The sequence below is a fragment of the Mobula birostris genome, chromosome 1 (genome assembly GCF_030028105.1).
Source record: "Mobula birostris isolate sMobBir1 chromosome 1, sMobBir1.hap1, whole genome shotgun sequence".
Taxonomy (NCBI): Eukaryota; Metazoa; Chordata; class Chondrichthyes; order Myliobatiformes; family Myliobatidae; genus Mobula; species Mobula birostris.
In genome coordinates, this window is record NC_092370.1 from 49,755,924 (window position 1) to 49,768,684 (window position 12,761).

The window sequence follows — 12,761 nt, forward strand, 5'->3', positions numbered from 1 at the left end:
AGAATGTGTGCAGTGTACATCTGTAGAGATTTATCTTCCCCACAGACAGCCATGAAACAAAGAAAATCATCAAACCCTTACCACTCAATAAAAACAAATCGCTCAAATGGCAACAAAATAAAATGAGCAAAAAACACTGAATATAAAACACAAAACCAAAACAACCAGGCATATCCAGTTCATTACCTGCAAGCTGCCCTGAACAAAGTCGCCCGAAATAACAGAAGCAAAAAAGGAGTGACCAGAAACACATGGTAACATGAGCTATGGAGTCCAATCAAGTCAAGTCAAGTCACTTTTTATTGTCATTGCGACCATAACTGCTGGTACAGTACACAGTAAAAAGGAGACAACGTTTTTTGGGACCATGGTGCTATATGAAACAATACAAAGACTACTTATCCCAAATCCACAAACTTACCCCAAATTCTACTTTTTGTCACATATTCACAGGAATTACCTAACCACCCTGCACATATTCTGAGATGTGGAAGAAAATTGGAACAGCTGGTGAAGCCCACATGGTCACAAATAGAACATGCAAATTCCACACAGACGCTGAGCGATTGTATCATCCTTGATTCTTTACGCTGTTTTCCTCCCCCATAATACAGTGTTGGGTAATAAGACCATAAGAAATGAGAGTAGAATTAGGCCATTCAGCCCATCAAGTCTGAACTGCCATTCCATCATGGCTGATACTGGATCCCACTCAACCCCATACACCTGCCTTCTCGCCATAACCTTTGATGCCCTGACTGATCAGGAAACGATCAATTTTCGCTTTAAATATAGCCTTGGCCTCCACAGCTGTATATGGCAGTGCATTCCATAGATTCACTACTCTTCTCCTTACTTCTGTTCTAAAGGGTCACCCTTCAGTTTTAAGGCTGTGCCCTCCAGAACGGGTACTCCCACCATAGGAAACATCCTCTTCACATCCACCCTATTTAGTCCTTTCAACACTCGGTAGGCTTTAATGAGATCCCCACACATTCTTCTAAATTACAGTGAGTAGAAGCCCAAAGCTGCCAAACACTCCTCATATGTTAACCCCTTCATTCCTAGAATCATCCCCGTGAACCTCCTCTGGACTCTCTCCAAAGACAACCCATTCTTTCTGAGATATGGCACCCAAAACTGTTGACAATACCCCAAGTACGGCCTGACTAGTATCTTTAAAAGCCTCAGCATTATCTCCTTTTTTTATATTCTATTCCCATTGAAATGAATGCCAACATTGCATTTGCCTTCTTTACCACAGACTCTAACCTTCTGGGAGTCTTGCACAAGGACTCCTAAGTCCTTTTGCACCTCTGATGTTTGAATTTTCTCCATTTAGATAATAGTCTGCATTTTTGCACCTTTTCCATCTGCCACTTTTTTGCCCATTCTTCCAATCTGTCTAAGTCCTTCTGCAATCACATTGTTTCCTCAGCAGTACCTACCCCTCCACCTATCTTCGTATCATCTGTAAACTTTGCCACGAAGCCATCAATTCCATTGTCTAAATCATTGACAAACAATGTGAAAAGTAGTAGTCCCAATACTGACCCCTGAGGAAAATCACTAATCACTGGCAGCCAACCAGAAAGGGCCCTTTTTATTCCCACTCACTGCCTCCTGCCTGTCAGCCATTTCTCTATCGAGCCAGTATATTTCCTGTAATGCCATGGTATTTTATCTTGTTAAGCAGCCTCATGTGTGGCACCTTATCAAATGCCTTCAGAAAATGCAAGTAAAAGGCATTCACTGCCTCTCCTTTGTCCACGCTGCTTGTTACTTCCTCAAAGATCTCTAACAGATTTTTCAGGCAAGATTGAAACCAAATTGACTTTGACTGATTTTATCATTAATGTCCAGTATCCCGAAACCTCATCCTTAATAATGGACTCCAACACTTTCCCAGCTACTGAGGGTAGGCAAACTGATCTATAATTTCTTTTCTTTTCCATTCCTCCCTTCATAAAGTGTGGAGTGAAGTTTGCAATTTTCCGGTCCTAAGGAACTATGCCAGAATCAAGTGATTTTTGAAAGAGCATAACCAATTCAGCTGCTATCTTTTCAGCAACCTTGCTCAGGACTCCGGGATGTAGTCCATCTGGTCCAGGTGACTTATCCACCTGAAGACCTTTGAGTCTGCCTAGCATTTTTCCCTTTGTAACAACAATGGCACTCACTCCTGCTCCCTGATGCTCACAGACCTCTGGCACACAGCTAGAGTCTTCCACAGTGAAGACAGATGCAGAGTATTGATTAAGTTCATCCACCTTTTCATTGTCCCCTATTACCGCCTCACCAGCATGATTTTCCAGTGGTCCAATATCAACTCTCACCTCCCTTTTAGTCTTTATATAACTGAAAGTCTTTTAGTACCCTGCTTTACATTATTGCCCTCATATTTCATCTTTTCCCTTCCTATGGCTTTTTCAGTTGCTTTTTGTTAGATTTTAAAAACTTCCCAATCATCCAATTTCCCAGTCACTTTTGCAACACTTTATGCTCTTTCCTTGGCTTTTCTGCTGTCTGTTACCTCCCTTGTCAGCCACAGTTGCCTATCCTGGTCATTTGAGAACAACTTCTTCAGTGGGAGATATCTATTCTGCGCCTTGTGAACTATTCCCAGTAACATCAGCTACCTCTGCTCTGTTGTCATCTCCGTCGGTATCTCCCTCCAATCCACCTGGGCAAGCTCCTCTCTCTGCCTCTGTAATTTCCTTTATTCCATTGTGATACTAATACATCTAACTTATGCTTCTCCATAAGACCATAAAACCATAAGACCAAGGAGCAGAAGTCGGCCATTCGGCCCATCAAGTCTGCTCCGCCATTTTATCATGAGCTGATCCATTCTCCTATTTAGTCCCACTCCCCCGCCTTCTCACCATAACCTTTGATGCCCTGGCTACTCAGATACCTATCAATCTCCGCCTTAAATACACCCAATGACCTGGACTCCACTGCTGCCCGTGGCAACAAATTCCATAGATTCACCACCCTCTGACTAAAAAAATGTCTTTGCATCTCTGTTGTGAATGGGTGACCTTCAATCCTGAAGTCATGCCCTCTCGTACTAAACTCCCCCATCATGGGAAACAACTTTGCCACATCCACTCTGTCCATACCTTTTAACATTCGAAATGTTTCTATGAGGTCTCCCCTCATTCTTCTAAACTCCAAGGAATACAGTCCAAGAGCGGACAATCGTTCCTCATATGTTAACCCTCTCATTCCCGGAATCATTCCAGTGAATCTTCTCTGTACCCTCTCCAACGTCAGCACATCCTTTCTTAAATAAGGAGACCAAAACTGCCCACAGTACTCCAAGTGAGGTCTCACCAGCGCCTTATAGAGCCTCAACATCACATCCCTGCTCCTATACTCTATTCCTCGAGAAATGAATGCCAACATTGCATTCGCCTTCTTCACTACTGACTCAACCTGGAGGTTAACTTTACGGGTATCCTGTACGAGGACTCCCAAGTCCCGTTGCATCTCCGAACTTTGAATTCTCTCCCCATTTAAATAATAGTCTGCCCATTTATTTTTTTCTGCCAAAGTGCATAACTATACACTTTCCAACTTTCTCTGCTCATTCTTCCAATCTATCCAAGTCTCTCTGCAGACTCTGTTTCCTCAGCACAACCGGCCCCTCCACCTATCTTCGTATCGTCAGCAAACTTAGCCACAAAGCCATCTATTCCATAATCCAAATCGTTGATGTACAATGTAAAAAGAAGTGGCCCCAACACTGACCACTGTGGAACACCACTGGTAACCGGCAGCCAACCAGAATAGGATCCCTTTATTCCCACTCTCTGTTTCCTGCCAATCAGCCAACGCTCTATCCACGTATGTAACTTTCCTGTAATTCCATGGGCTCTTATCTTGTTAAGTAGCCTCACGTGTAGCACCTTGTCAAAGACCTTCTGAAAATCCAAATATACAACATCTACTACATCTCCTTTGTCTAGCCTACTGGTAATTTCCTCAAAAAATTGTAATAGGTTTGTCAGGCAGGATTTTCCTTTAAGGAATCCATGCTGAGTTCTGCCTATCTTGTCATATAGAAACCATAGAAACTACAGCAGAGAAACAGGCCTTTTGGCCCTTCTTGCCTGTGCGGAACCATTTTCTGCCTAGTCCCACTGACCTGCACACGGACCATATCCCTCCATACACCTCCCATCCATGTATCTGTCCAATTTATTTTTAAATGTTAAAAAAGAACCCGCATTTACCACCTCGTCTGGCAGCTCATTCCATACTCCCACCACTCTCTGTGTGAAGAAGCCCCCTCTAATATTCCCTTTAAACTTTTCCCCCCTCACCCTTAACCCATGTCCTCTGGTTTTTTTCTCCCCTTGACTCAGTGGAAAAAGCCTCCAGGTACTCTGTAACCTCATCCTTGACAATCGACTCCAACAACTTCCCAACCACCGATGTCAAGCTAACAGGTCTATAATTTCCTTTTTGCTTCCTTGCCCCCTTCTTAAATAGCGGAGTGACATTTGCAATCTTTCAGTCCTCCGGAACCATGCCAGAATCTATCGACTTTTGAAAGATCATCGCTAATGCCTCCACAATCTCATAGCTACTTTCTTCAGAACATGCGGGTGCATTCCATCTGGTCCAGGAGATTTACCTACCTTTAGACTATTCAGCATCCTGAGTACTTTCTCTGTCGTAATCGTGACTGTGCACACTTCTCTTCCCTGCCATCCTTGTGTGTCCGGTATACTGCTGACGTCTTCCTCAGTGAAGACTGATGCAATGTACTCGTTCAGTTCCTTTGCCATCTCCTTATCTCCCATTACAATTTCTCCAGCATCATTTTCTATCAGTCCTATATCTACTCTCACCTGTCTTTTACCCTTTGTATACTTGAAAAAGCTTTTAGTATTCTCTTTGATATTATTTGCTAGCTTCCTTTCATAGTTAATCTTTTCCCTCTTAATGACCTTCTTGGTTTGCTTTTGTAAGGTTTTAAAAACTTCCCAATCCTCTGTCTTCCCACTAATTTTTGCTTCCTTGTATGCCCTCTCCTTTGCTTTAACTTTGGCCTTGACTTCTCTTGTCAACCACGGTTGCATCCTTTTTCCACTCGAAAATTTCTTCTTTTTTGGAATATACCTGTCTTGCACCTTCCTCACTTCTCGCATAAACTCCAGCCACTGCTGCTCTGCCGTCTTTTCCACCAGTGTCCCTTTCCAGTCAACTTTGGCCATTTCTCTCTCTTGCCACTGTAATTTCCTTTACTCTGCTGAAATACCGACACATCAGATTTCGGCTTCTCTTTTTCAAATTTCACAGTGAACTCAATCATGTTATGATCACTGCCTCCTAAGGGTTCCTTCACCTGAATCTCTCTAAATCACCTCCGATTCATTACGCAATACCCAATCCAGTACAGCAGATCTCCTAGTGGGCTCAACAACAAGCTGTTCTAAAAAGCCATCTCGCAGACATTCTACAAATTCTCTCTCTTGAGATCCAGTGCCGACCTGATTTTCCCAATCCACTCGCATGTTAAAATCCCCCACAATTATCATAACACTGCCCTTCTGACAAGCCTTTTCTATTACCAGTTGTAATTTGTAGTCCACATCCCTGCAGCTGTTTGGAGGCCTATAAATAACTGGCATCAGGGTCCTTTTACCCCTGCTATTCCTTAGCTCAACCCTTAAAGATTCTGCACCTTCCGATCCTATATCACCTCTTTCTAATGATTTAATATCATTTCTTACCAATAAAGCCACGCCTCCCCCTCTGCTTACCTTCTTATCCTTCCGATACACCATGTATCCTTGGACGTTCAGCTCCCAGAGACATGCATCCTTTAGCCAGGTCTCAGTGATGGCCACAATATCATACCTGCCAATCTGTAGCTGTACAACAAGATCATCCACCTTATTCCTTATGCTGCGTGCATTTAAGTGTAACACCTTAAGACCAGTATTTGATACTTTTCGCTTTGATTTCACTGCAACTTTATTGCACTGCAACTCATCCCAATGGCTACAAATTTGCCCCATCACCTACCTGTCTTTCCTGACATCTTTACTGCTCACTATCTTAGATTGATTTCTGTTTTCCCCTTCCTCCGCTCTGTCATTCCGGTTCCCATCCCCCTGCCAAATTAGTTTAAACCCTCCCTAACAGCTCTATTAAACTTTCCCGCCAGGATTTTGGTCCACTTCGGGTTCAGGTGTAACCTGTCCTTTTTGAACAGGTCATACTTCCCCCAGAAGAGATCCCAATTATCCAAGAATCTGAAGCCCTGCCCCCTACACCAGTCTCTCAGCCACGCATTCATCTGCCTGATCCTACTATTCTTGCCCTCGCTAGCACGTGGCACAGGTAGCAATCCTGAGATTACTACCCTGGAGGTCCTGCTTCTCAGCTTCTTTCCTAACTCCTGGAAAATCTCTCTTCAGGACCTCCTCCTTTGTCCTATCTATGTCATTGGTACGAAGGTGTACCAAGACAACTTGCTGCTCACCCTCCCCCTTCAGAATATTCAGGACACGATCGGAGACATCCCATACCCTGGCACCTGGGAGGCAACACACCATGCGGGTATCTCTATGAGGTTCACAGAATCTCCTGTCCATTCTCCTGACTATGGAATCCCCTACGGCTACTGCATTTTCTTCTCCCTCCTTCTCTCCTGCACAACAGCGCCAGGCTCAGTGCCAGAGACCCGGTCACCGTGGGCATCCCCTGTCAGGTCATCCCCCTCAACAGTATCCAGAACAAGATATTTGTTGCTGAGGGGGACAGCCACAGGTGTGCTCTCCACTATCTGGGCATTTCCCTTCCCTCTCTTGACAGTGATCCAGTTTTCTGACCCCTGTAGCCTAGGGATGACTACCTCCCTGTAGCTCCTGTCTATCACCTCTTCACTTTCCCTGATAAGCTGTAGGTCATCAAGCTACAGCTCCAGATCCCTAACACGGTCTCTGAGGAGCTGCATCTCGGTGCACCTGGCACAGATGTGGCCATCAGGGAGGCTGGAGGTCTCCCAGGATTCCCACATCTGACACCCTGAACAAAGCACTAACCCTGCAGGCATGCTATCTAATTCTACAGGAATGAAACAGGAAAAGTAAGTCTACTCACCCACTTATCTCGCCAAACAGATGAACTTTTTAAACCGTTAGCTCGTACCGTTAGCTGTGTGAGCCCTGCTGTTCCTGTCTGTCCGGGCCGATTAGCGGGGGGCGGGGGGGAGGAGAATAAAAAGAGTTGGTGCTTCACTCTCGCCTCTTCCCGTTTACCGCCGAAGCCCGTTGAAGCCAAAACCCTACACTCTGCTCCCGCTCACTCCACTGCCCGTTGTATAGGGTGGTCTCCTTTTTAAACTCTCCGCGCTGTCCTGTTGACATCACACTCCTGCGCAGTCTCGTCCTTCTTGCACTCGAAGAAGTTTTTTTAAAAAACTGCCTTCCTTCAGAATTCAGCTCCCACGACGCTCTGTAGTCCCTATCAAATTGCAGTATGAATTCAATCGTATTATGATCACTGCCTCCTAAAGGTTCCTTTACATTAAGCTCCCTAGTAAGATCTGGGTTATTGCACAACATCCAATCTAAGATAACCTTTCCTAAAGTAGGCTCAAGCACAAGCTGCTCTAAAAATCCATCTTGTAGTCATTCAAAAAATTCCCTCTCTTGTGATCCAATACCAACCTGATTTTCCCTATCTCCTTGAAAATTGATGTCCCCAGTTACCATTGTGACACTACCCTTATTACATTCCCTTCCTGTTCTCTTTGCAATCTCAACCCCACATCTAGGCTATGACTCCCATAATGGTTTTTTCAGCTCTTGTAGTTTCTTAACTCCACCCACAAAGATTTGACCCTATGTCACCTCTTTCTAAAGATGTAATTCCATCTCTTACCAACAAAGCCACACCTCCACCTATGTCTTCCTACCTGTCCTTTCAATACAAAGTATATCCCTTGATATTAAGCTCCCAACTATGACTACAACACCATGCCAGAAAATTTCTAATTGCACCAGGAGTTCATCCACTTTATTCCAAGTGCTAGGCACATTCAAATAACCTTCAGTTCTGCGTTCTTCTCCCTTTTGAATTTTGTCTCTTTGGTACAATTTAACTCTTTGCACTGCCATCATTTTTATCCCATCATTAGCTTGTCCTTCCTCATACGTATTGCACCCATCACTACTTGTAAACCTGCTGGCTCATCCTCAGCTCCATCATATTGGTTCCCATTCCTCTGCCATATGAGAAACCACTCCTAACAGCTCTAGCAAACCAGCCTGCAAGGACATTTATTGCCCTCAGATTCAAGTGCAGCCCGTCCCCTTTGTACAGATTACACCTGCCCCAGATGAGGTCCCAATGATCCAGAAATCTGAATCCCTGCCTCCTGCTCCAATTCTTCAGCCATGCATTTATCTGCCCCCTCATTCTATTCCTACCCTCACTGCCACATGGCATGTTGCTGAAGTTTGTTGACCGAAAGCCTTAATACTTTGATTCAGAGCACTCCAACGATGACTTCTCTGCTAGATGGTACCTCTCTTTTATGAAGACTGAGTTTATGAAGCTTCGCTCCAGACCTGTGTGGGAATGCTTCTACTGTGCCTGTGCTGTGTTCCGATCAAAACTGGCAGCTTTCTCAAGCTCCACTCTGGACCAGTGCGGGAACACTTCTACTGCATCTGTGCTGCTGTCAATCAAAAAGTATTAGTGAGGGGAATCTATAAATGCAACAACAGATTTATTTATGAAGGTCTTTAAAGGAATTTTTTGAAATGTATTTGGAAAGCAATTTGACTTCGAGTGTCATCAAAGACCTAAGTTGCCTGTCAGCAGTGGTAGGAAATAACAGACAGACTTCAGCATAGTCTCTGAGTGAAGAAGACAGGTCAGTGCTAGAGCTCCATTGCTTTGCTTTTTGTTTGATCTCATGGTTTTCAGTTTCCCTCCAGATTTTGAAATGCACAATCATGTTCTTATTGACATCAATAACTCTGTCCAAGAAAGGCACGTGTGCCTTAATTGAAATTATTGCCAAGTGTAAATTGCAGCATCCAGCAAACTGATTATGCAGTGATACATGAAGCGGTTGAACACGTTGAATATATTCAGATTAGACATTTCATGACATCAGTCCTCATGCAACATTGATTTTACATCAGTCAAGATGTTCTGTGGCAGTCCTGCTAACACAATATGTTAGTCACTCACAGGGAGTCTAGCATTTAAAAACAGCAAGAATATTACCCCTGCCAATCTCATTGTGTTTTCTGAAGAGGACCTTTGTTGACTTGTCCATTTGTGTGTGCTAAGGAGAGCCGGTACTGCACATATTCTTCACTTCTATTGCTGGAAACTTTTAATATTCCAAAGTCGTAAGAGGATGCAGTGAACAATATAAAGTTTCACTAGAGCTACAGTTGCCCCATCAAGAGAGAGGAATAAGAAGCTTAGAGTTCTGGACCTGCAGAATAGAGAAGGAAAGGAACTGTGGGCCAGAGTGCTGCAATGAAAGAAGAGAGGAAGTAAGGGAGAGGAGGAGAACTTAACATAAAGTTTCTCTAGGAACATTTTCTCCACATCAAAGAAAGAAGAGCAATAGTTGTGGACTTCTTTCTTCTCCAAGAGATCTGTAATCACACCTTCAGCTACAGTATATAGTAGGCTAATGCTCCCTTGTTCATGACAACCTAAAGTAATAAGAATTGCAATAAATTTCTGTGCCTCTAGCTTTCTCCAGGTTGCCGCTGGACACACAGGTTGCATCACGCTGATTATAGTCCACCATGTATAAGGGAGATAACGAATGCTCCAGGCTCAAGGAGAAAGCAGCAGGGAAAATGATTTTCTAAGAAATCAGGATTCCCAGAAACAAGGAACTATTGGCCTTAACTAAAAACCCTTAGGAATCCTGAGGTACTCGAGAACTGAACAGGATATGTCTCCCTCAGTGATGATCTTGGGCAGAACATAATGATGACCAACACCTAAAAACTCAGAGAACATTCATGATAATTGCCATAAAAGAATGGTCCGTTCTGTATGTTTTTATTTTCTCAGCGAACAATCCAGCATTGAGAACAAACTGCACAATATACTTTTTTCAAAACCACCTGAAGCTGTCACTCAAGAAGTGAACATTAATAAGATGGGTTATGCTGCCTTTTACAGTGTCATTGAGTAGACTATTGCTATTCTTAAACAGCCTGAGTTATTCTTCTACTGCCTGGGTCACTCAGAAAGCACCCTGCACTGCAACTTGGATTTAATCACTACTTGATAGATTCAGCTGGAGCTGGCCATTCACTGAATTGTGTTCCATCAAAATACATTAAGAAAATAGAGTCAAAAGAGTCATAAATTTATTATGTATGTCTTCATTAGGTCAAAACATAAGCTGCTTAATCACCAAGGGCAATCACTTCACATGGTGGAATACACATGCAGATTACGGGACCTTCAAGCTACCATGCACATTCAGAGATTTCCACACAGTAAAATCTATAAGTTGCCTTACCAATAACAATTCATCCTTGGTCAAGAGTACTCATCATATAAACACATTACATGGTAATAACTGTGCATTCAGAAGCAGAGGAGGTCGCACAGCTGTTGCTTTATATAATGTGTTTAATGTGACTGAACAGGGATGAATTTCTAAATATTTTCCACAGTAATTGTACGCCATCTACAGGCACTGACCACATAGATAAATGTACTGCCTTTATTTTCTGTAGGAGCTGAAAACAATGAGGAGATCAATCATTTGGATGATGAAATTAAGGAGCTGAATGAATCAAATTTAAAAATGGAAGCAGATATGATAAAACTTCAGACACAGGTAAACATCAGCCAGTACATGAGCTGCATTTTGCAGGAACAATGGAAGTGTTTCATCTGAAGACATGGATATGCTATACTTCACTACATTTTCAGCCACCTTATGCAGTGCTTTGACAATGATTGCCTTCTTTTAATGCCTGACTTTTATTTTTTTCAGTTATGTTTCCACAGTGTTGACTAAATAATACAGCTTTATGGTTTAGCTGGTACTCACATTAACATAGTCAACGTCTAGTTCTGTAGTTTACCAACTGAAAAATTCTTAGTGCTACGTTGTCAATAATAAATCAAAGCTGTATTTCTGTGAAATTTGTAAAGCGCCCATTATGTAATTAAAGAAAAATTATTTCTAAATTTTAGATTACTTCCATGGAGAGCAATTTGAAAACAATTGAGGAGGAGAATAAACTAATTGAGCAGCACAATGAGAGTTTGTTAAAGGAATTAGCTGGTCTGAGTCAGGCCCTTATTAACAGCCTCGCTGACATCCAACTCCCACAAATGGTAAGCTATCAAATAAGTAACTGAAACTAAAACATTTCTGCACAGCAAAATTATTATGAGTATGTGAGTATTTCTGACCCCTTAAATCAATTTTCTAATGGATACACTTTGTAATGTCTTTGAAGCATTTCAAACAAATTAGAGTACACATCCCCCATTAGTATTTCCCTGCAGTGATTTTTAAAAAGTACACAAGTAAAACTAAAATAAATGACAGTTCTCTCCTATACTTATGACTGTTGAATGGTACTGACAGAATATAATTAAGCAAGTAACTTGCTATTTTAAGGCTTTAGTTATATTGAGAATGTTCAGAATGAAGAGGCATATCTGGGACCACTAATGAATGAAGCACAAAGACAATGGGCCCTGAAGCCACATTTACTCATTTTGGTGGAATTCCTTCTAAGAATAACTATGCCCCAAGTGGGAAGTGAATGACACTTTAGACACACCTGGTACCCCTACTAAAATCATGGGAAAAGAAACATTTATTTCATTGATCCCCCCTCCACTGCCATCCTCACTTAACTATCAAAAACACTAAGATATAGCTATATTGTTGAGCAGGAGTTTCCATAAGCCCCAGGAAATTCGATCAGTGAACATTATATCAAGTTTGAAGTCTATGCAGAACAGAACAAATTTGTGGCATAACATTTGTGGCTGAGTGGCAGGGTGGAGGTACATTTCTACCAAAGGAAGTGCAAGGTGCACCTTCCCTCCACAAGCCTGCAGGTCACTCTTGGGCAAGACGTAGCACCAACTTAGTCCCCTGATCAGGGACACGTAAAGCCATGGGAACGGGTGGTGGCTGGTCGTATGAGCAGTTGATGCATATCAAAAGTCCTGGTTATGTGACTGCTGACACCAGATACACAATCTCTGAAGACTATTGATAATGGCTGGGGTCAACCGTCTAGTAAAAACACTGCCCAGAAGAAGGCAATGGCAAACCACTTCTGTAGAAAAATTTGCCAGGAACAATCACGGTCATAGGACCATGATTACCAATGTCATGCGACACAGCATATAATGGTGATGGTGACAAACATTTGTGGAAATTTCCTTTTATTCCCAATGTTTTTTTACTTCTTTTCTCACATTTGATATGGTTAGCATTAAAGTAGGCACCAGAATTAAAAGAGCTGCCACAAAGATTCAGCTATCGGGGCGGACTTCCCCTTCTTTTTTGTGTTGCTTGCCATCAAGCTTCAATTCAAGAGATTTTGTGGGGCACATAGGCTATCAGTCAGGCTGAGCAGCCTGTCTCATTACGTATCACTCATGGGACAGGAAGGAAGCAACTATTTAGCCATATTACAAAAAAGTTCTGGAAAGCACAAAATAAAGCTTTCAATTTGTGCAAATGATATACTGTAAATAGAAGCTGAAATATC

The 12,761-nt window shown here is 42.6% G+C and overlaps 1 protein-coding gene across 1 annotated transcript in view; it reads left to right on the plus strand.

The window, feature by feature from the left end:
- The window catches only part of st18 (ST18 C2H2C-type zinc finger transcription factor), a 136,312-nt gene that overhangs the window by 108,484 nt on the left and 15,067 nt on the right, over positions 1 to 12,761 (plus strand). The window contains exons 18-19 of the mRNA XM_072244117.1: positions 10,752 to 10,855; positions 11,218 to 11,361. Coding sequence (XP_072100218.1) covers positions 10,752 to 10,855; positions 11,218 to 11,361 — 248 coding nt within the window. The remainder of the gene's footprint in view (positions 1 to 10,751; positions 10,856 to 11,217; positions 11,362 to 12,761) is intronic.